Source organism: Sebastes fasciatus, chromosome 11, assembly GCF_043250625.1.
Source record: "Sebastes fasciatus isolate fSebFas1 chromosome 11, fSebFas1.pri, whole genome shotgun sequence".
Classification (NCBI taxonomy): Eukaryota; Metazoa; Chordata; class Actinopteri; order Perciformes; family Sebastidae; genus Sebastes; species Sebastes fasciatus.
Window position 1 is genome coordinate 17,093,534 of NC_133805.1, and position 22,607 is coordinate 17,116,140.

Consider the following 22,607-nt stretch of genomic DNA (forward strand, 5'->3'; position numbering starts at 1 on the left):
CTGGATGAACAGTTGTCACAAAAACAAAAAAAACAGAGTATGAAGAGCAGGTTTCTTTTCACCTGCAGTGTTTGAAAAAGAAAAAGAAAAAGAGATGGGGTGTTTCTTTTGCAGCAGAACAGCCTTATTTCAGAGAGTAAAGGCCCTGAACATCAAAGCCTGCTTTGAGCTACATATATAGGGGGAAAGAAAAAAGGAGGGTGGAGGGGCAGCAAGAACTTACAGCCAATGGTCCCTACCAAGAAGCTCAGCAAAGGAAAAGAAAGAAAGAGAAGGTGCTTTTACTTCAGAGAAAGGAACGTGAACTTGACACAGTCTTATTAAGGTGGCTGTCTCCAGACAGCACGATAGGTTCCCCTTTACGGACCACAATAATAACTACAGGGGTAGTCGCCAGTTAACTGCCGGGGCAGATGTCTGTATCACCAAACACTGCTGCAGTGCTACAGGCTGGTTTAACTACAAGGACAGACCTGCTCATAAAAGCAGGTATCTACAGTACAGTAACAACATACAGACCGCAGAAACACCTTGAGGTACAATAAAAATCCTAAACCGCGACAGATTCTGTTTGCTAAACAAGGCAGAGACAATATAATTCTGACAAGAAGACAGACGAGCCTCCGAAGCATCTCCACAAGGACACACAGAGGCACAACGCGCAGCCTTGAATTGCATTCAGCCATTTCCTCTTTCCAAACCGAAAACAAAAAAAAATTCATTAAATGCTCACGGGTTCAGACGGCAGGAATTCATCGCGCGCTGGGAGACCAGAGTTGTGTTCGTGGACACGCTATGAGTGTGCCAATCCCAGGGAACTCAATTAGAGGAGATAAAGATCTAATCTGTGAGTAAACAGTCAGTGGGCAGAGTAGAGCTGCAGTTTCCTTGTCTTTCTTATTTTTTTTCTTGCTTTGTTTATCTGTCATTTGCCACCTCAGCTACCGAGGAGGGGAGATACTCTACTTCCTGACTGGAATCAACAGAATTAAACACCAAACTTTTAAACTTATGCTGGGTTGCAATTGATGATGCATTAATGTCGCCGACTAATTGCGTAAATCCTTTTACTGATGATAATGATAGAGTGTAAAATTATTATTAGGACTTGTAGTGGACCTACAACAAAAATGATCATTTCATCATCACAAAGACGTCATGGTTTTATCATTCACTTCATTTAACGGAACAGTGTGTAGCATTTCAACACATTCTCATCCCAACTCGTCATATACTGACGGTTTGTCAGACCCCTCGGCGTCTTCCGCCGCACTAAACACGTGCTCAACGACCCCTCGGCGTCACTTTTCGGTCGCAGTACACATGTGCTTAATGTTGTGAATTAAACAAAAACACTTGCTTAGGATTAAGTCACCACAGCACTTTCCCTGAGCGTTTACTGTTGCCTGAAATGAGTTTACATTGTAGTTAAAGGAAAGACCGCGAAATGTTACCTCGTGCAGCGGTATCGAACGTCGACGGCCGTGACAATGCGTCTGTATTTGATGCCCTGGGAATGAGAACGGGCTGTGCATTTAGGCAGAAATGGAATTTAATATTAATAAGTATGTTTTCGTTCGTGTATGATCATCTGAAAATAAGAATCCCTGTGTTTTTGTTACCTTAGAATGAGACGTTTATATCTATATACAAAGCCATGTTTCTACAGTAGCCCAGAACGGACTTTTACGTCGGCCACCGAAGTTCTCCTACACGCTTGGCACACAGGAGAAGTTTCAGTTGGTTGCAATCTGCAATCTCACCTCTAGATGCCGCCAAATCCTAGACACTGCACCTTTAATCTCACTGGGATAAAAAAATTGTGCAAGAGCAAAAAAAGTCAGAATGAAAGTGACACAAAAAAAAAAAATTGCAAAAATATTATTAAATGCAAGAAACGATTCCTTAATTTCCTATGATTTCAATTTGATCAACAAGTTTTACCAAATGCAAAATGTACTGTATGTGTGAAATACATGGAAAATGACTCTCTGTGCCACGACAAAAAAAAAGGTCAAAACGTCATCTATTATCTCAGTAAAAAGAACAAGAACCCGTCATCATTTGGAAGACAGCGTAACATGTTGCATGTCGAAAGAAAAGCATCTCTAATTGAGTATACACCATCACTAGAGACACCCGTGTTTGGCTCCTTTTTTGCTCTCAGCATTACAAACGACACAGTGCGTTCTCTTTCAATCGAACCACACAAATGCATAAACAGACTGCTGTATACATTTCAGCACAGCATTGATCAAAAACAACTTCTGCTCTGGGGGCAATTAGTGAAACACAATTGAGCAAAAAACACTTGCTGCTCAGGGAAGCCGCATCGTAATGCTAAACAAACTGTAAACTGGCACATTATCCATTTCACTTTGGTAATAATCAGACACGTGGGAAAAAAATTATAACTGCTTGTCTGAAATCATTTGAAACAGCAAGACTCCTCTTGCGCTCTCATGACACCCATGACAGTAGGTGGAAATAAAATAATAATCACATAACAATGGAAGTGTGAGCGTGGTCTATGGAAAAGAGTATTTATAGCAGTGTAATGGTGCATTAGGCACTGTGTTCCCAAGAGAGAATGGGGCCCAGGCTAGCTACAATTTGCAAAATGGGTGATGTGGGAGGTGGGAACATTTAAAGCTGCCTCTTCTAACAACTGCTGCATGTCATTTAGCTGCAGAAGAGCTGGTAGGCCGCCACATAGAATAACTCCATGTCTGTTTCAGAGAAGCAAACAGAGGGTAAGAGAGCAAAGTGCTTTTAAAGAAAGGTAACAATATGGTGTAGGTGGTGGGGGGGCGGGGGGAGTATTTCAGCTTGACAGTGAACGCATCTCATCAGAAGGGCTGAAGTGCTTTCCTATCACAATGGAGAAATGTCCTTGGAGGCTTTGTCTGAGATACATTTAGCATCCATTAAGTTATACTGCCCATCCGTGGTACTTTAGAAAAAGTGTGACGACTATAACAGCCATCAAAGTGTTATTGATGCCAGATATAGACCAAAATGCATGCAATTCTATTTGCACTACTGAACAACGACTGTCTGTGTACACGTGTTCACCATAAAATATTAACATAGTCTCCGTGACGTCACCCATAGGTTTCTGAAGAGCCGTCGTGAAGCTCAGATGTTTAAGGTTAGGCACTGATCTCGAATGGCTAAGGTTAGGATAGGTCGTCGGGCAGCGAGTTTCGATTGACTCTCTAGACACGACCATCAAAGTGGGTGGCTCCGGCCAACACAGCCTAACTCGCGGCTAATCCAAAAATGGGCAAAGAGGTGGATCGTTGGTGGAGCTGAGGCGGGCCCGGGTCACTCAAAGTGACCACGCCTTGAATTATGCCCAACTTTAAGCCTTAATATAATTTAAACGTGTGAGTTATAAAAAAAAAAAGACACCCTCAAGTGGCCACGCGATGGACTGCAGCTTTTGACACTTCCGCGTTGGCTTCATTTCTCAGCACCGGAGGTTGTCGTTTGGTGTTCACACATATTTATAAGTATTGAGCTGGAACAAGCATGATTAGCTGACTGTCAGAAAATGATTCGGCAACAATTTTGGAAGTTAAGTAATATTGTAAACCATTATCTAAGCAAGAATGGCAAGCATTGTGTGAGAAATGTGAGAATTTGCAACTATTCTCTGTTTTATATGATGGTAATCCAAATATATTTAGGTTTTGGGCTGTTGGATGGATAAAACAAACAATTGTGAAGGACATTTTTCCCTATTTTTAGAAATTTTATAAACAAAACTATTAATTAATTAATCAAGAAAATAATTGACAGATCAATCGATAATGATAATTGGTTATTAATTAGTTGCAACCCTAAAAATGTATAAATTGGACTTAAATCTCACAAGCAAATCGCCGAGTTAGTAAAACTGTTAATTGACGAATTGTTTCTTTGACTAATCATCAATCACCAAAATGCTTCATAAACATAAACACCATATCCTGCATACATTACCACAAAACATATTTTGCAACCCATATTTGGCTACATAATGTCACCACGTAAGCGTCTCAGAAAGCAGCAGCACTCATTTTCATCTTAGTAACATGTTTTCTGGAAATGAAATGTATTGGTTTTATCAGGCCTGGAGGGCTTTAAGCATATGGTATGCTCAGCGAGTATACATAATGGAAAACTGAAGGCCAACAAATGCAAGTGTTTGTGTGTGTGTGTGCCACAGTATACTGTCCCTCTCCAGAGGTCATCTCACCCTTCAGCTCTACAGCAGACAATGGCGAATGATTTAAGTTCCCATCACCTCAATGTCACAGCCCAGTCCGCCGTGGCCCGACTGCCTCGGTACCCCGCAGGTACACATCTCTGCCTCACAGAGTGATTCAGAGGAGCCGAAGTCACATGTATTACTCTCCTCCTCATCCACCCAGAAGACACTACTATTAATACGAATTTGATCTCATTCGGCTGCCAAAGATAGAAAGATAATAATCAAGTCAGTTATAAGAAATAGAGGGGTGGGATATGTTTGGAGAAGCAATTTGTGATTGATTTGAATTTAACAAGTATGCTGCATACTCGAATAAACATGCACACATTTATGTATTGGTCGAATGACCTGAGTCAAAGCAGTCAAAGGAGACAGCAGAGTCGTCTCCGTGTCCAAGGCATAAACAACAGTCGCTGACGTCACCCAAAATCAACAGGGCCAGGGCCTGAGAAAGACGGCCAGCCAATTTATATAACATTGTGAAAAAAAGAGGGGCTTTGCGATGAGCGCGACAGCTGTGCTTAATCACAGGAACTAAGCCAAGAGAGATGTGAAGGGACACAGAAGGCCTGAAAGAAGGTGAAGAAAGCTGGAGAGAGGAAAAGAGAGAGCTTGAGGGGGGAAAAGAGGAAGATGGGATATAAGGACTGGAGAAAGGGAACAAAGTCTCAACTCATATCTCAAACACTGAGAGCCTGAAAAAGGGATGTGAGATTTATAAAAAGAGAAGTTCATCCCAGTGAGCGCAAAACTCTCCTGACAAAACACCCAAATATGAAACTTCAAAGCCTTGACGCTTCTCTTTTTGCATCACCACCACCACCGTATTGAACCAGAACCAAAACAGGGAAAGTAAGTTTTTCTTCCCCTTTACCAACCTACTGCACTTTCAAAATATAATAAACAGGAGAATATTCTACATGAAGAGACCTACACCAGATCCACTTTCCTTGGTTCAGTCCATCCTGTCCTCCAGACCCTGACCATTCATCAGCAGACATCACATGACGGAGCCGAGCCATTCATCCTGAGCCTCACAGCCTCCTCTGCCCAACAGGATTTGTGATTCAATTTGACTGAGTGATGCCCTGGGCCCCAGGGCTGGAGCTGGGGCTACTGTGGGTTTTGCTGGGAAAGTAGGGTGGTGCAGGGAAAAAAGGGACACACAGGAGACGAATGGTGTAACAGAGGGCGCCACTACTGCTGCTTCACAGCTCCAGGAAGCGAGTTAGTCACATACAGATGTGCGTAACCAGTTTATTAGAGGACACAAGCATGTTAGCAGAAACAAACACAGACATGCAGTACAAAAACACATGCGTGAGATGAAAATAGATTTTTAAATTAATGCCACACTGTGTGATCAACGTATCCTCAAACAACGGCTTGTATGATATCTTACAAAAAGTTATCCCACATTTTTCGTGCCTTTTCCTACGAATTTCCAGCAACACGTGTCAATTTCCGCTCGTTACATGCATACAGTCTTTTCAAAATAAAATTTCACAGGAAACAACTTAGTTAGGTTTAGGAAAAGATCGTGGTTTGGGTTAAAGTATAATAACTAAATATCTCCTGGGCGAAAGTAGGGATGCACCGATACCGATACTGGATCGGATATCAGGCCATTTGACTCAAATATCTGGATCAGATATCGGTCACAATGGGGCCGATCTATTTAATTAAATTTTATGTTTATATATTATACACATTATATACTGTAATTTTAATTATTGTTTAAATTTCAATTTCAATCAATTTGTTGCTGCATTAAAAATATTTACACTTGAATTGTAATTCCTGTTAATTTGCTGGTGTATAATTTATTATTTTAATAATAAATAACAATTAAATACATTTATATCTATGTATTTATTGGTCACATTTTGTTTTACAAAATTAGGAAATCAATGTTTAAGTCAGGCCTGATGTTGCCTTACACATAAAAGAATGATCCAAGTCACTTCCACACAGTGAGGCATACAGCTTATTAATTATACAGTATATATTTGATATAAAACACTGGTATTGGATCGGTACTCAATATGCACGCTTGTCGCTCTTTATACTTCCTGGTTCATGATTACGTAAATTACATACAAATTGATATGTTGGGATATATACAAGTTACAGTGCATTACTTTTTGTAGGTATAGCTACAAGCAGAGTATGAGAACAGCCTGGATATAAGTACTGTGCACTGAAATAATGACGAGCTAGCTTTGACTTAATGTGTTTTTTGGTGGGAAGAGTGATAAGAGTAAAAGTAATAATGCAGGTGAAATACGGATAAAGCAAAACACATGAAAACAAAGAATGACACAGAAAGTGTTTGAAAGTTACTATTGCTTTATAAGACCTACGCATCATCTCTGTCTCTCACTTGATCTCAGCAGGATGGCAGCGCGAGAGCATGAAAGATTTAAAGAGAACGCTTTTAGTTTAAACCACAGCCTGGCCCAAAGACTCTCATTCAGAGATACTGCACTATCTCAGACAAATCTTACTGTTAAAATCACTATATATAATCTCAATAAAGACACTGGATAAAAAAAAAACTGTGACATCCAAACACACAGGAAGTTCGAGAGCACCTAGCAAGCCTCAGGCCCAAAGGATTCCAGTTAAAATACTGCTAGATGCTGCACTCACCTTGTGCATGTGCAGCTCAGACACATTCAAAAATGCACAAGGGGTAAAGACATGCACTGCCTTAAAACAATATGATGACCATCCTGCAGATCTGCACTCTTGTGTTGTATTCAGTGAGCTGAGGGAGGCAACATTTGGTCTCAGATAGGTCGAAGTGGAGAACGTTCCACGATAAAAGCTTTCATCTTTCCTCACCAGCTATTGTCAAACTGACCTTGAATGAGGCACTTAGTGTCCAACTACTTAAATGAAATTGCTTGTAACTATACTGTAGATCTCGCTGATTGGCACATTGTTCAGCAGCTCCCAGTATATAAATCCAGTATAGCACACAGCAGGTCGTAGCTGTAAATAACATGTTCTCAGTCACCTTGCCTAGTGGAATAACAGTTGAACAAACAAATGATAAAGATTATGTAAAACACGTGCGCCTCTTATCAAAATATGCACGCAGAAACCGAGTCGTGCGTTCGAAGTAATGCAGCAAGACACTCACACAGATGAGCAACATTTCTGCACATGATACATTCAAATACACACATACTATACATAAACACATTACACGCATTAGAAACACACAAGGCAGCCAGCCATGCGCTAAGCTCGGGTTGACAGAGTTCATTTGGAAGATGTAAAATATTTATGAGAGAAGACTCTGCAGGGGAGGAAGAAGAGATGAAAATAGTGAGGGAGCAACGGAGGGATAGCACATAACGAGACGAATGAAAACGATGACGAGCGGGGCCCAACTGAAATGCCCTGTTATGGCTGAGCGGGAAGAAATGCAAGCTAAATAAGTCATTGTCATTTCAAGTTCATTAGCTCGCTGCATGCCATCCCCTCCTGGGAGGAAGGAGAGAAGGGGAAAGGTATATTTGTACAGTAGCAAAAAAAAAACTGAGCTCTTGCACAAGGGAATATAAACGCATATTGAATATTGCTTTATGAGATTTTAAGCTTGTATTTTTACACAAGAAAACGCCACTTTTTTTCTGTCAAATCCTTCATTGTAGCATTTCCCGTACCCTGGAATTGAAATTCAGTCAATTGCTGCAATAAATGGAGAGCCAAACACAGCCACAAATGTGTCAAGAAATGTTAAGTTACAAACCAAATCTTATTAAAACAACATTTTCTTGGAGTCTTCCTTTCCACTATTCTTCCATCTTTTCAGGTAGACAGAATGAGTACCAGCACCTTGCTATTAATTGGTTCAAATGCCAGGTGTATGTGGAGGACGTGATGCTACAGTAGGACGTACAGAGGTGATATCTAAAGTAGGGCTGAACCTAACTTTTCTCAATTAATCAATTAGTTGTTTGTTCTATAAAATGTCAGCAAATGGTGAAAAATGTCGATCAGTGTTTCCTAAAGCCCAAGATGACGTCCTTAGTTAAAGGGAAGTGCTAAAGGGAGTGGAGAGTGGAAAGTGGGGGGAAAAAAACAAATAAATAAGGATGTAGGTAATAAAAAGCTAATCCTGTACCAGCAAACAGGATGACAATTGACAGTAATTACATATTACTCCCTATAATTATGAGCTTTTTTTATGCTCTTCTCATAAGGCCTTAGTAATCCTCTGGTCATTCCCGCTCCTCCATCCTCAGACAGCCACTATACATCCAGATCTAAATACCCGAGCGTGGTCAAGCCAAATAAGCAAACCACCATGAAGTACATGGGGCTTTTCCTTAGCCACGAATAACGCTTGAGAAATCACGTCACATAAAACCAGATCTCACTATCTAATTACAGAAAAATGTGCTTAGAAAGCAGAACATCCAACAGGAGATGAGAGTTGGAGTGGACTCAGAGAGAACCGAGGAAAGCTGCTTCACCGCAAACTGGGAGAGGGAGATATAAAGAGGCTGCATTGCACAGCTAGAACAACCCATTTGGGTATTCTGGTTGCTAGAAGAGCTAATGTTATGGGGAACGAGGATCTCTGCAGTTTAAGCCAATTATACAGTGGAGATCCCGAAAATGTACCGGATGGAGAGAGAGAGACGCAGTAAAGCCTGGAAAAAACTGTGCTTGCTAGGCTTCCAGGAAGTCAACAAAACAACACAGAGATTTCACTGTAATTACATTCGAACTCGGAGCAAAGGAAGTTGGGGGACGGTTAAAGTGAGTGTGAGAAAAACGGATTCCCACAGGAAGATTTTAAAAAGAAAACTAACAGGATCACAGGCTTATAAAGGCCACATTTTAAGAATTGAATTATCTTATTCTCACACGTCTCTCACAAAGCCCAGAAGTCAGAGCAGTCCCCGGTTGACATCATGTGTATCGCTCCATAAACAATGAAGATTTTTCAATTGTATTCTTGAAACATATGGCTTTAATGTCGAGGCTATAAAATGCCTGGTAAAATTAGATCGCAAAAATATGGAGCCATAAAAATCACAGACAAGCACCAGAAACAAACTAGCGATCTTTTTTTTTTTCGGGAGAGCATCTGTGAGTATGCAGTAAATTTCACATGAAAAATAAATGAATTCACAACTTCCTCTGAAGCAGGAGTAGATAGGAGGAGAGTGAGAGATAAAGCCTCGCGGGCAGAAAATGACTTAAGGAGAAAGAGAGAGAGGAAGAGAGGAGAAAATAATTACAATAATGGAAACAAGTGTGAAACAGTTTATCTCGATGAGAGAAAACCTTCAGGAAAAAAAAAACGTAGAGTAACAATAAAGCTAAATAACTATTGTGTGGAGCCACCTGCCTGGAAACAAAATCCTCCAAAATGACCAATTTAAAAAGCCAAAGAGGGAACTGTCGGAGAGCGGCAGATTTGATAGAGATGAGGAGAAAAGTAGCAACTGTTCTGCATCCTAAGTGTGGAAGGAAACATGCTTCTAGTTTGGAGATTGTGGAGAATAATGTTGACACCTCAGGGGAGAGAGGAGAGGAAACGGGAGACAAAGAAGATATTCACAAGTCTTGAACCACCTGGGATATCTGCCTCACACCCACATGCAGAAACACAGACGCTAACAGAAGCCTTGATAACCTGCAGTCCAGTTTTTTGTGCAGCTACTCCGGCACTGTTTTATTCTGCAGATGTGAGCTACAGTGTTTTTAATAAAAACCTATGTGTGGAAGAAAAGGGCCACAGTTGAGTAGAGCAGAACAGAAGTGATTGCTTATCAAAGGGAAGTGTGTAGTTGAGGGATATGTGTACTGCTGCCCCTGTGTGTCCTATCTTTATTAAATCAGCATTGTGTGTGCCAGGCATCTGAGCAGCGAGGCGCCGGACACATTTCAGCCATTCAACAGTTAGACGACACCTTACTGATTTTTTATCATCTATTTCAATCTTTTCTTTATATACAGACACAATCTCTCATCTCTTCAATTTCTATTTCTTCTTTTTTTATATTTGAGAGATAGGAGCCTGAAGGCCGTCTCCATCGGAGAATATCCATCTATCTTGGCAATTATATTTGCTATCGAGAACTGGATCAGAACAGGGGGGAAGCTCCCAAAAGTGTGGCGGGGTTTACAAAAGACAGCGGTGAGCAAAATGTAGTCGCTGCACACAAATTATTTCAAACAATGGAGGACATAACTATGTATTTATATAGTATTTTAAAGTCGTAATGCCCCAGAATCAGCTGATCCTAGCACATAAAGTGAAAACTATTTGTTGATTTTCTTGAATAAGAGTATTTTTGAGTGTATATTTGTTGCTTTTTTCTGCTTTATATCATTGTAAATCAAATATATTTGGTTTTTGGACTGTTGGCCAGACAAAACTAATCATTTGTAGACATCTTTGGGCTTTGGGAAATTGTAAAAGGTGATTTTTTATTTTGTTTTTAACATTCTACAGCCTGAATGATTAATTGAAACAGGCTGTTCTCATACATCATTCGTAGCTAAACCTACAAAAAATAATTCAACTGTAATTTGTATATATCCCCTGAAATCAATTTGTATGTAATCCACGTAATTGTGAACCAGCAAGTATAAAGAGCGACAAACGCCACGTAGGGAGAAGGTCAGGTGGATGGATGGGTCAAAAAACACCAGTCTTTTGCCAGTCAACATTTATTTATTTGTCACGTAACTTCCGTTCAAATTTATTTTAATCCTAAACCTAACCAAGTTGTTTTGTTGCCTAAACCCAACCAAGTTGTTTCATGTGAAGATGGAAGTTTATTTTGAAAAGACGAGTGGAAATTGACACGTGTTACTGGACATTCGTATGAAAACGCACGAAAAATGAGGAATACATTTTCGCAAGATATCAAATTAATTAAGATATTGAAAACAGGGCTTGAGAAGCTGTAATAATACATCTTATTCACCTATGTCTTATTATTATTATTATTACCATAATCAATAAAATCTAAAGAATATCCATCCCCATATACGGGTGTTTGTCTGTCCCTGTAGGCCTGCTGAATTTGTTGCCATAGTGCCATAGCCACAGGATTTCCCAACAAACCCTCCGGTCCACAGCTGCAGACAGTGCGTATGTGTGTGTGTTGGCGTAGGGCGTGTCGCCCTGTAAAATTCATACTGCGTGCCCTCACTTAATATGGTAGTGGGCGTCCCGGTTTGGGTCCGTACCATCTGTCAAGCAGCGGGAGGGCAAGAAGAGCGGTAGCTGGAACAGAAGCGTCGCCACGCTGAGAGCTAAAGCCAGTTCCTTGTCACTTCACATACTCACCTAGTCTACAGAAAGCACTGCTGGAGGGGACATGAGCCATAACAGCCGTGCCATTTCCCCACGGCACAGACACGTATGCATTTACATAACTGACGAAAGGGCAAAAACAAAAACGCCAGCAAATCATGCGCGCACATTGATAACAAACGGAAAGGAAGCGGTTTACTAACATTCTCGCTGCATCTTTAGAAGTCCACACACATCTGTGGCACACACAAATGAATACTCTCTCATTTGGACACATCGGGCACATGCACACACATCTGCGCCCAACCACACACACACACACACACAACGAGAGACAGTGAAGGCGCTCGCAGTGACGAGGGAATAATTCTCCTTTTGACACAACCAATTCCTCTGAAGACAAAAGAGGAGTCATACACCAACACACTGCAGCCCTCAGAGGAACAGCGCACATGCCCACCCCCCACCCACCACCACACACACACACACACACACACACACACACACACACACACACACACACACACACGCCTGTTGCAATGACACTGCAAACCCCTGTGGTGACATAAAAAGACTGGCCTATGCTGCTGTCATCTGTGTGTCTCTGTGTGTGTGCTTGCCAAGGGAGGGCTGTACGTGTGAACTCCTACACTCACATTAGACAAGTGACAGGGAACAAAAGACACGAGGAGTGCAAGTAGAGAGAAAAGAGAGAGGTGGCAGCAGCTGATGAAGTGCATGGTGGTCAGAGTAGAGGCAGCTGATACTTGTCAGCGTAGTGCATTATATTCTAAAAAGCAATCTCTCTTGGACCTCAATTTCCTACCTTTTACACACCGAGGCAAATTGCTGTAGTTGTTTTTTTTTTTTTTTTTTAAATGAGTCATATGAAACAGGAAGGAAAATAGTGACATATTTGTCAGCTCTTACGTCTAAGAATGAGTCAATGTAATTATTTCACTATTTCCTTGACTTGTGCTTTTTAAAGGAGGATTGTTCAAATTTGTTCTGACCTTAAATCGTCTGCCAAAAATGATTCATATTAAGACGACTACATGGTTTGTGCTTTGACTGGCAAGTGTGGAAAATAGGGGTGTAACAATTCATCTACTACATTGATGTATCGATTTATATTCCTACGATCAAACTACATCGATAGGTACCCGGCACGGGGGACGTATATCGATGTAAAATTGATTTGCAAGGTAAATAGTCTATTGTATCGATACTAAGAATTTACACCTTGTATTTAAGCATGACAAACGTTATATGGATGTATTTTTTAGCACTTTTAATAGTAAAGAAATGTTACTCTAGTTCATCGACATGCGCCAGCAGCGCCTATCTCAGAAAGACGACAAAAAAATTAAGCATGGCTGATAGCGGGGAAGAGCCAGACAAGCGAGACATTTTCAGATCCAGCGTGTGGAAACATTTTGGCTTTTGCAAAAAGGGAGATGTCCTTGATAAATCGCTCGCTGTTTGCAGAATATGCAAAGGCCAGATAAAATACAATGGCAACCAATCTTTCCACGCACCGACTGAGAAGCCATTCACTTTATTCTCTGTTAAATATTATTGCTCTACCATTTCTATTGAAAATGAGAACAGAAGCAGGTGGTTAAATCCCTGTTCATTCAACCTGAAGAGAAGTTGGTTGCATTTTATTTTTTGTTAAATACTATTGCTCAACCTTTGCTTTGAAAATGAGAACAGAAGCAGCAGGTTAAAAGTGTTCATTTACTTTGAATAGAAGTTGGTTTATTGTATTTTTTGTTAAATATTGCACTGCCTTGTATCTTGAGAACTGAAGCAGCGGGTTCTGAAGTTGCACTTTTTATCATTTTCAAATAAAAGGTGTATGTATTTGACATTAATCGTTGTGTTTGCTTGTTTATATCCATAATTAATTTATCCCTGATTCCCTTACAAGAAACACTTTGAGGAATCCTGGCCTGTTCCAGCTATTTATTTCACCGTCACACTGATTGAATCTTTGGCAAATAAAAGTGACTGTATCGATTTCAAGTCACTGAATCGCATCGCTCTAGATGAGCCAAATATCGTCCTTGAATCGTATCGGAACCATGGAAAGCGATACGTATTGTATTGTTGTAATAACGTATCGTAGTGTTTACACACTCTGCAGAGTTCGGAGCAGCTCCACATGTCTGGACAGACTGTCCTCCAGATTTCCGTGTTTCTAACAGGCCCCGAGAATGAAAATGATTACATAAGGAAATACAGAAAACACATTTTTTAAAAAGGAGCTATTTTCGTTTTTCGACTCCATCTTTTCTCTTCTTCTCTTTTCTTTGCGTTGTTTTTTCCTACATATAGCCCGTCACAGGGCGGAGCAGGGACTAGCAAAACCAAGCAGACCAGGGCAGCCTAAGTCACAGTCAGCAGTCCATCAGCCCCCCCCCCCTCCCCTCTCTCTCTCTCTATGGTGAACATCAAACACACTGTGGTCTGTTTCATGCTCCCTGCAGCCCATTATGGCTTAATGCTTCAAGAGGCTTCTTACTGACTTCAGCATTTTAACAACTCCAGCATATTCAGTTGGTAGGCAAACACACATATACAAAGACACATGCACGCTCACAAACTCACACATAGATACACATAAACAGGCACAGACAGGAGTCAAGATGCAGCAGGGATTCACACACTATAAAGCAGCAGAGTTAAAGTATGAGCCTGAAACAACTGTTGCTTTTTGCTTTAATCTGTCTGCAGAGGAAGACCAACAGATGTGTGGATGTGCGGGGGCTTTATGCTGACATTAACCTTCAAATAAGACTTGACCCTCTTATCTCCAAGTCGGTTAATGAGTTCCATTCACGAGGCGGCAATATGTAATTCAGTGCGATCAATTAGTTATCCACCATATGGAGAATAAGAACACCACATCAGCGGAGATATTAATGGGATTGAGATAAGGCTTCTGTCCTGAACGGCCACAAGGATAACAAGCAATTGACACACACACACACACAGTATTAAATATTTATGGTTAAGTTAGGTCTTTCCTTTTATCTGTCTAGACTAGAGCTCTTTAAAAAAATGAAATACGTAACATTGCTGGCTTTATGGCTTTGTATAATGTGTTTTTGTCAGTTGGATGTACAGTAGGTGTGCAACTTGGAAATGTTGTCATGGCTTTCGAGTGTTGCTGAATATGTATTCAATCATCCATGCAGCTGACATGAATGAAAATGGCCATCTCTCCTTAGTAACTTTGACAATTTAAAAAAAAAATGTTGTGCATAACAGATGATAATTAAGTGACTCATGTATTACAGTGTTCTTAATAAAACACAGCATTTTTCTTTTTGCTCCTATTTAACATTGTTCTGGTGTAGCCTGTACATCCTGTACATTAATGGGAAACATTCAATCCAGACTTATGCCATGTTGGAAGTGTTAGGAAAATTGTATGATGTCCAACTTAGTGAGATTGCCTTTTAAATAAAAATGGGTGTCCTGGTTCCTCGGGGTTTTAAGTTGCCGATCATGTAATTGCAACATCCCAGGTTCAAGTCCAGTTGGGGACTTTTTTTAAATGCCTCCCTGAACTTGGACACAGATTAAAGCCCCTTTCACACTGGACAAAAAAAAAAACACTAACACCCACTAACATCTGGATTTTGTCTTTAGTGGGAAAGGTTAGAATCAGCATTCATTCCCAGGATAAATGACTCTGCAGTAGTCGCAGATATTTATCGGCTTCAGCTCCGATCAGCAGTGATGGAAACTTGACACCCGCGTGCTATGTGACGTGCGTTGAAGTGAATACTACCACAATAAAAGCGGTAACTTCCTTCGACCTTCACATAGACTCAAATGAAGCAATTAAAATCGATTATGGCATTAAAAAAATATATTTCAAAATCATTCAAAAAACAAAAATTGCAATACTTAGGTGAGTCGATTTTTTTCCCACCCCTACTAGACAATTTTTTTTTCATAATCCTAACTGGCATGAGAGTACATGGCTGAGGGGACAAGAATGAGGTTTCACCACAGGCCAAGCAGCCTCACAGGGGAGCTGGAGGGTCTTAAGCTAACAGCAACTGGTGGTAGATATAGAGATACTGTATAAGTATGTCCACAGAGATTAAGAGCTTGAATACATACAACATCGCACATGGTCTGCCTTTTACTCTGGACCATGAATGCTCAAGTACACGGGTCATTTGGATTGCAGATCATGCTTTTATACCAATGAGGGTGAAATAAAAAGTCAAACTCATGTGACCTCTTCATCTTTTTGTTGCTCTTGCAGCCTCACCCTGGCTGGCCAGCTCTGTTTTATCCTGGCAGAGGACTCCGATCTCCATTTAACCTCTGGCTGGAAAGTGGTGCAGGGGGCAGCAAACACACTAGCAACCATTATCTTATCATTACCCACAGTCAAAGAGGTGAACAAGTTGCCCCGGGAGATTTCCTACGCAGTGTGTGAAAACTCGTGCTCTGTTTTAGATACAACACTGCAAGACTTATTATCCAAGTTCCCAGTCAAGCTGCTGAGTTCAAAACATTCCCATACTTTTTTCGTTGTGGGCTACGGATACTGATCAGCCCATATTTCCAGCCACAAGCCAGTCTTTAGTCGACAACAGTTCCTAGCAAGCCTGGTGAGCAGCAATCCCACTGTATCATTAGCCAAACACTGGTTAGAGATGACACTTCAGAGCGCCGAGCAACTCACAGTCAGCCTGTAGCAACCGGCAATCAACAACAACACAAATACTGCATGGGAAAAGCCGATGCCGTACCAAAATGTTACCAGGCTTCCTGCAGATGTCTCATGCAGCTTGTCTCTTTGTGTAGGCTTATATGTCATTGAGCATCTAACAACTCATTGGCTGCCAGCTGCTTTCAAAGAGCGTCTGGCGCCTCGCTCTTTGAGAGCCGATGAGAGAGAGAAACAGAGAGATGAAGAATGTCATTCCCTGAAAGACAAACAGATAAGTCATGAGGACTGTAATGATGGGGTGAGACAGAGAGGGGATGATGCAGGGAGGAGGAGACAGGTGAGCCTCATAAAAATCAATCATCCATGTTTGGTAAATGCCAAATAAAAAGCTGTTTCCAAAACTGATTACACTAGATGGAGTTAAACTAGCATCATCACACTCATTTTGATTACCTACCAACCATCACTTTTCATTTCTGCTCAACTGATACAGTTCCCATGGTCCAGTAAACACCGCTTCAGCACAATAACAAACAGCTCACCCTTAACTCAATAGCTTTCTTCCGCGTGGCTTTTTCTCTGGGGCAAATTACTAACAACAGGGGACTCTCAGAGTTGTTATATGAGGCGTATCGATGTGAAAGCAATATCTAGGAATCTTCTTTCACCGCTGACTGAGCGTAATCAAACAGGGACTGTGATGGGGGATGGGGGTGTTTAGCTGTTTTTTTTTACCTCACACGTTAGTAAAAGTACCTAATTCAAATGTCAAGAGCAGAAGAATAAAAGTAAAAAGATTCAAGAATATCTTTATCTAGGAGCATCAATAACTTTTTTTTAAGGCCACATTACTTGCAGACCTTGTTGAGACTTTATCTGTATATGCTTCCATGTTTAATTATTAGGGCTGACAATCGATTCAAATATTTAATCAGTTTTCATTATCTCATTTTGTATCTGCTCAAAATGTACCTTAAAGGGAGATTTGTCAAGTATTTAATACTCATGGGAGTGGGCAAATAGGCTGGCTTTATGCAAATGTATGTATATACTTATTATTGGAAATCAACAATACAAAACAATGACAAATATTGTACAGAAACCCTCACAGATACTGCATTTAGCATACAAAATATGCTCAAATCATAACATGGCAAACTGCAGCCCAACAGTCAACAACAGCTGTCAGTGTGTCAGTGTGCTGACTTGACTATGACTTGCTCAAAACTGCATGTGATTATCATAAAGTGGGCATATATGTAAAGGGGAGACTCGTGGGTACCCATAGAACCCATTTTCATTCACATATCTTGAGATCAGAGGTCAAGGGACCCCTTTGAAAATGGCCATGCCAGTTTTTCCTTGCCAAAATTTGACGCAAGTTTGAAGCGTTATTTAGCCTCCTTCACGACAAGTTAGTATGACATGGTTGGTACCAATGGATTCTTTGGTTTTTTTTTGTTTTATATAATGCCATTATATTCACTCTAGCATTAAAACCTGCTACAACCTCCGAAAGATTGATTGCACTAATGCGTTAAAGAAATTAGTGGCGTTAAAATGATTTTGCATTAACGCGTTATTAACGCATTATTATGGCGTTAACTTTGACAGCCCTATTAATTATACACATTTTGTGCATCTAAAAAATGAACTTTAATATTAAGGAACTTGATACATAATATTGTGCAGCAGCATTGAAAAGGATTGCTGCGACTGGACATCATTTTTTAAGAGCTGGGATGCAGTCGTCCCTCATTGTCCTCCCAGAATGAATCGGGGTGATGCACTCAGCATGCGACCTTGAGTCAGGCCCAGCCAATACATTAAGTTGATCAAGCCCCCGATGTCCCGGCAGGAAATATCCTTCTCCGAATGTCAGGGGATCATGCACAACATTCAGGTGGCTCATAATTTGGAGGCATAAATTAAAGCTTTCATATTTCACTAAGATGTTTAATATGCCAGACTGGAGCGGATGAGCGGTTATTTATGCTTGAGAGCCAAGAGACAGGGACACGGGGAGAAATATTGTCAAAGCCAAATCTCCCCTTTTCCTCTACAGTATCTCTCTCTCTATCTCACATCCATCCACGTCTGCATCTCTCTATCTATCTCTTCTTCCAGGCACTCAGTGTCTGTCTCACTCCCTTATTTTCACTCTTACTGAGAATGCATTGACCCCAGACTTAAAGTAAGCTCCACATCATTGATTGAAACAAGAGGAATAGGTGGTGTCATGACAAGACAGATTTTATCTTTAAAGCATTATGGATTACAGACATTTGGAGGAAAAGGGGATTTCTAAGGGGCCGGGTCTGGCGTTAATTCTGTCAAATGATTTATTCAGTATGGGCAATCAATTAAATCAGAAGTGTCCAGTTACTACTTTCGCCCTCACTGCCTTATGATGTATGGCGTGGTGACATGAGCTAACGCTTTCATCACATTACCGCCCCACCCTCAAATCTTATAATCTCTCCTATCCTATCAGTGCAATCACTGGGAAAGATCTACTGTATGTCTTTGCATCGGGTATCATGTTCCTCATATAAGCGCACTCTTAATGCTCCATTTAGGCATCTTAGTGGAAACACCTCAAATCTGCAGGGTGAAAAGCAAAACCCACATCCTGTTATATACTTTTTTCTCTTTGCTCTTGCTGCAACCGTGCTGTGCTGTGTGAGAGCCCCATATGCTCTCAGAAAATAGAGCGGATTCTACTTTAGGATCATCCTGAGTGTGTGACCTTTAGGTGAATACTGCAGAAAGTCACCCTTGTACGTCTCAGTGCCGTTTGGGCCCGTGTTAATGGACAAACATCTCTGTCTTCACAGGGGAGAGGAGTTTATCTGCTGTCACAGTAGTGTAGCACTCTGTGGAAAATGAATTGGGCAACATAGAGAAGGTGTCTGACGCAGAGTCTGGAGGGGCTTTTCGAGGAAAGGCCGTGTTATCAGATTGGGAGGAACTGTGGCAGTGTTACAGATGAGAATCATTGCACAAGTCCACGCTCATTTCTTGTTGGTAAAAAGCTGCAGATTACTTCAAATAGCAGTGTTTTACTTTCTGCTCTTTACTTTAGGACATTTTGACAGTTTTGGGATAATGAAATAAAAAAGTATGTGAGTTCAAAATTGACTTCTATTTCCTTTTAATCTGTGCAAAGTGGTTGTGTAAGCCTGCATGGTCACAGTCTGCCGTCTTGTCCATGCATGTACGATACTGTAACTGTAGAACCTGAAATTGCAGTAAACTGTGTGTGTGTGTGTGTGTGTGTGTCTGTGAAAGCGTTGCACTGAATTCCAGAGGAGGCACACGTGTAATCATCTGAACTGCAGAGAGGGGCTTGTGACTGTCAGACATCGGACCATGAATGACACAGTAAGCCACATCATATTTGCCTGGTTACGGCAGCACATGGTCAAGTGACTGTCTGGTCTCATCTATAAGGAGGAATTCTGCTCTTAAAGACCAGACAGTTTTGAAAGAAGAGGAAAAGATCAGGGAGTGTCTTCATGAGTAGCAGCATATAGTTTTGAGTGATAGGGGAAACTGAGAAACGAGAACAGACAGAGAGGTGCATCTGTGTTTCTAAAAATGTCAAGTTCGAGAGAATTGGAAGGGACTCTCTCATATTTCTGATCAGGGGATCAAACAAGCCAGATTGTCTGTGACATGTCTGAACTGTCTTAATATCTTTTCAAAGCATGTGTGTTTCATCTTGGGGAAATAGCCGAGAGCTATACAGCTATGTGACGTGAAATGAGTGCGACTACAGGTTTAAAAGGTATAGAAAACACAGAAACTTGGTTTTTGCTCACTCTCACAACAAAACCAAATACAAAAATACATCCCAGAAGCTTGTGGTTAACAAGACATGTTTCCTGCAGTGTGCATATTGTGAACAAAAAGGGATTTTCTCATCAGAAATATGAAAGAGTCCCTTCCAATTCTCTCACACTTGACATTTTTAGAAACACAGATGCAGGATCAGGCACCTCTCTGTCTGTTCTTATTTTGTGAACAAAATGCACACAAACCTACAATCATTCATACTCAGGATCATTCATTCCTACAGGATAGGTCAGATCTACAGCACCAACACTTACACAATAAATGGTGCTATACTGCAGGTGCGACTTTGGCCCCCAAAATAGACTAACATTCCTAGGGGGGACTTGCAGAGGGATTATGCTTCTCAGTGGCAATGAGTTTATACTGTATAGCAATGGGGCTTCACAGCAACATTGTATGGCATAATTTAAACAAAATGCTGTTTGGACAGGTAGATGATCTTGTAAAGTGTGTGTTCAGGGGTAAAAAAAAGACCACATTTTGGTCCACAGAAAGAGAAGAGTGCGCACAACATGACATAACAGCAGACTTGTTTTTAAAAAGGAGCTTTACCTGATATTTCAGACTGAGGGACACCATCCAGAGCGAATCCTTTGCCGCTATAAAACTGCCTGATATCCGAACAACTCCGGGCTTTGCTGGTCCCTTTGTCCCCAAAGGCTGGTGCTGTTAGAGAGCAGCACACTGCCACCAGAGCCACTATGATGAAGGAATCCATCCCAAGCCGATGTTGGACTTTTTAGTCAAGTGCAAATCCAAGACCAAGAAGAAGCGACTGTGTTGAGTCCCAAAACGGAGCAGGAGACTCCCAGTTTAAGTGAGTGCTGCTGTGCGTAAAATCTCCTCCACCTTCCTTCCTATAATATCCCTGCTGCTGCTGCTGCTGTCCTATTTAGTGCGTCTGCTCTCCGCGCACTGCTGCACGGCACACAGGAGCGACTCTTCACAGGTCCCGTCTCTTCCCACTCCTATGTGGACAGGACAGGACAGGACAGGACAGGACAGGACAGGAGCTTTATTATTATTATTCTCCCCCAAAAACAGTTGAATCTTCACCCCCTGTGCAACCAGGATGAGTGCAGATCTCCACTGTTGTTGTATGTATTGGTTCACCTAGAGAGAGAGAGAGAATGAAAGAATTAGGTTACAGCTGAATTAATGTTTTTTTTGTCGTGTCATGATAATAATAGCACGGTGGTATATTGCGCAGCCAGGTTTCTGTCGCTCAGCCAGCCAGCACTCCTACCGGTATGAGGTTGAGGTGCGCACCGTGCAGGACAGCTAGATACCGCAGCTCGTTTCACCGGCTCAGGATGTGGATGTGAACGATGCGATGCCAGCGCTGCCACTGTGTGGAATGAGGAGGAGGAGGCGGAGAGAGAGAGAGAGAGAGAGAGAGAGAGAGAGAGAGAGAGAGAGAGAGAGAGAGAGAGTGGATACGAGGTTTCGTGTTCCTCCTCCGTTTCAATCTGTCTCATCTAAATAGTATTTTTAGACACGTTTCAGAATAACTGGTTTGAATCGTTTTGGAAAACATCTGTCGTTTTCATTTAGCATCAGTCTATAAATGTGTAGGCTGTACTGTGTGGATCTGGTTTACAGGGAAAGAATGCGTCCTGACAGCGTGATCTCGCGCAGCCAGGTGTCACAGGTGAGCTGTGGGCGTGACCTCGACCCCCCCATAGTCCACCCCCACCATCACATACACTGTTAAGAATTTATAATAAAATATCAGTAAAGAACTGGCAGCAGGGTTGCCTTTATGTTACTGTAAAATTAACATTATTATACTGTCGCTGAAATGTACAGCTTTGTACTGATAATGAAAAATACAGTTTGAACTTGATTAATTTCACAGTATTTTACAGTTAATTTACTGTTTAAAGATACATTATATAGCTGTTTTTCACCTTTCTTTTACATTATCTTACTGATTTGTTTTAATGCACTATTTAGGTTGTATTTTTTACATACATTTTAATAAACATTATTTTTTGCCTAGATGAATAGACTTAGCAGGTTACAGACATAGGAATAGTCACACTAAATACAATTAAAGGCACTTGTTAGGAAAAAGGCTATAATAGACTTGTTGACACTTTTCCCAAAAATGTCTGTCTATAGCTGGCTACAAGCACAGAATGCAAACCATAACAACATGTGAGTGAAGAACAGAGCTAATGCACTGATTTTACAATCATGTGCAATGTACAAGCCTTTATGAGCAGATCAGGTCCCAGAATTAAAAAAATACTGCATGAAACTGTTACTGATGATACTTTAGACAGTTGATCGGCAGTAAAGTGATGTTTTTTAAGAATGCATTATAGTTCAGTTAAAAAACGGCCTATGAGCGTAATTTAACAGGTTTTCTTTTGTATTAACAGTAAAGCACTGTTTTTAGCAATAACAGGTTAATACTGTTGAAATCCTGCTGTAAATTAACAGCAATTGTTTACAGTGTACATACAGAGAGTGGCTGCATCATGCATGAG

The 22,607-nt window shown here is 41.0% G+C and overlaps 1 protein-coding gene across 1 annotated transcript in view; it reads right to left on the reverse strand.

Annotated features, from left to right (window-relative positions):
* Window positions 1-21,460, reverse strand: part of gpc1b (glypican 1b) — a 79,826-nt gene extending 58,366 nt beyond the window's left edge. The window contains exons 1-2 of the mRNA XM_074651203.1: window positions 21,359-21,460; window positions 20,665-21,225 (exon numbers count right to left, since the gene is read on the reverse strand). Coding sequence (XP_074507304.1) covers window positions 20,665-20,830 — 166 coding nt within the window. The 5' untranslated portion in view covers window positions 20,831-21,225; window positions 21,359-21,460. The remainder of the gene's footprint in view (window positions 1-20,664; window positions 21,226-21,358) is intronic.
* Between the last annotated feature and the right edge of the window lie 1,147 nt (window positions 21,461-22,607).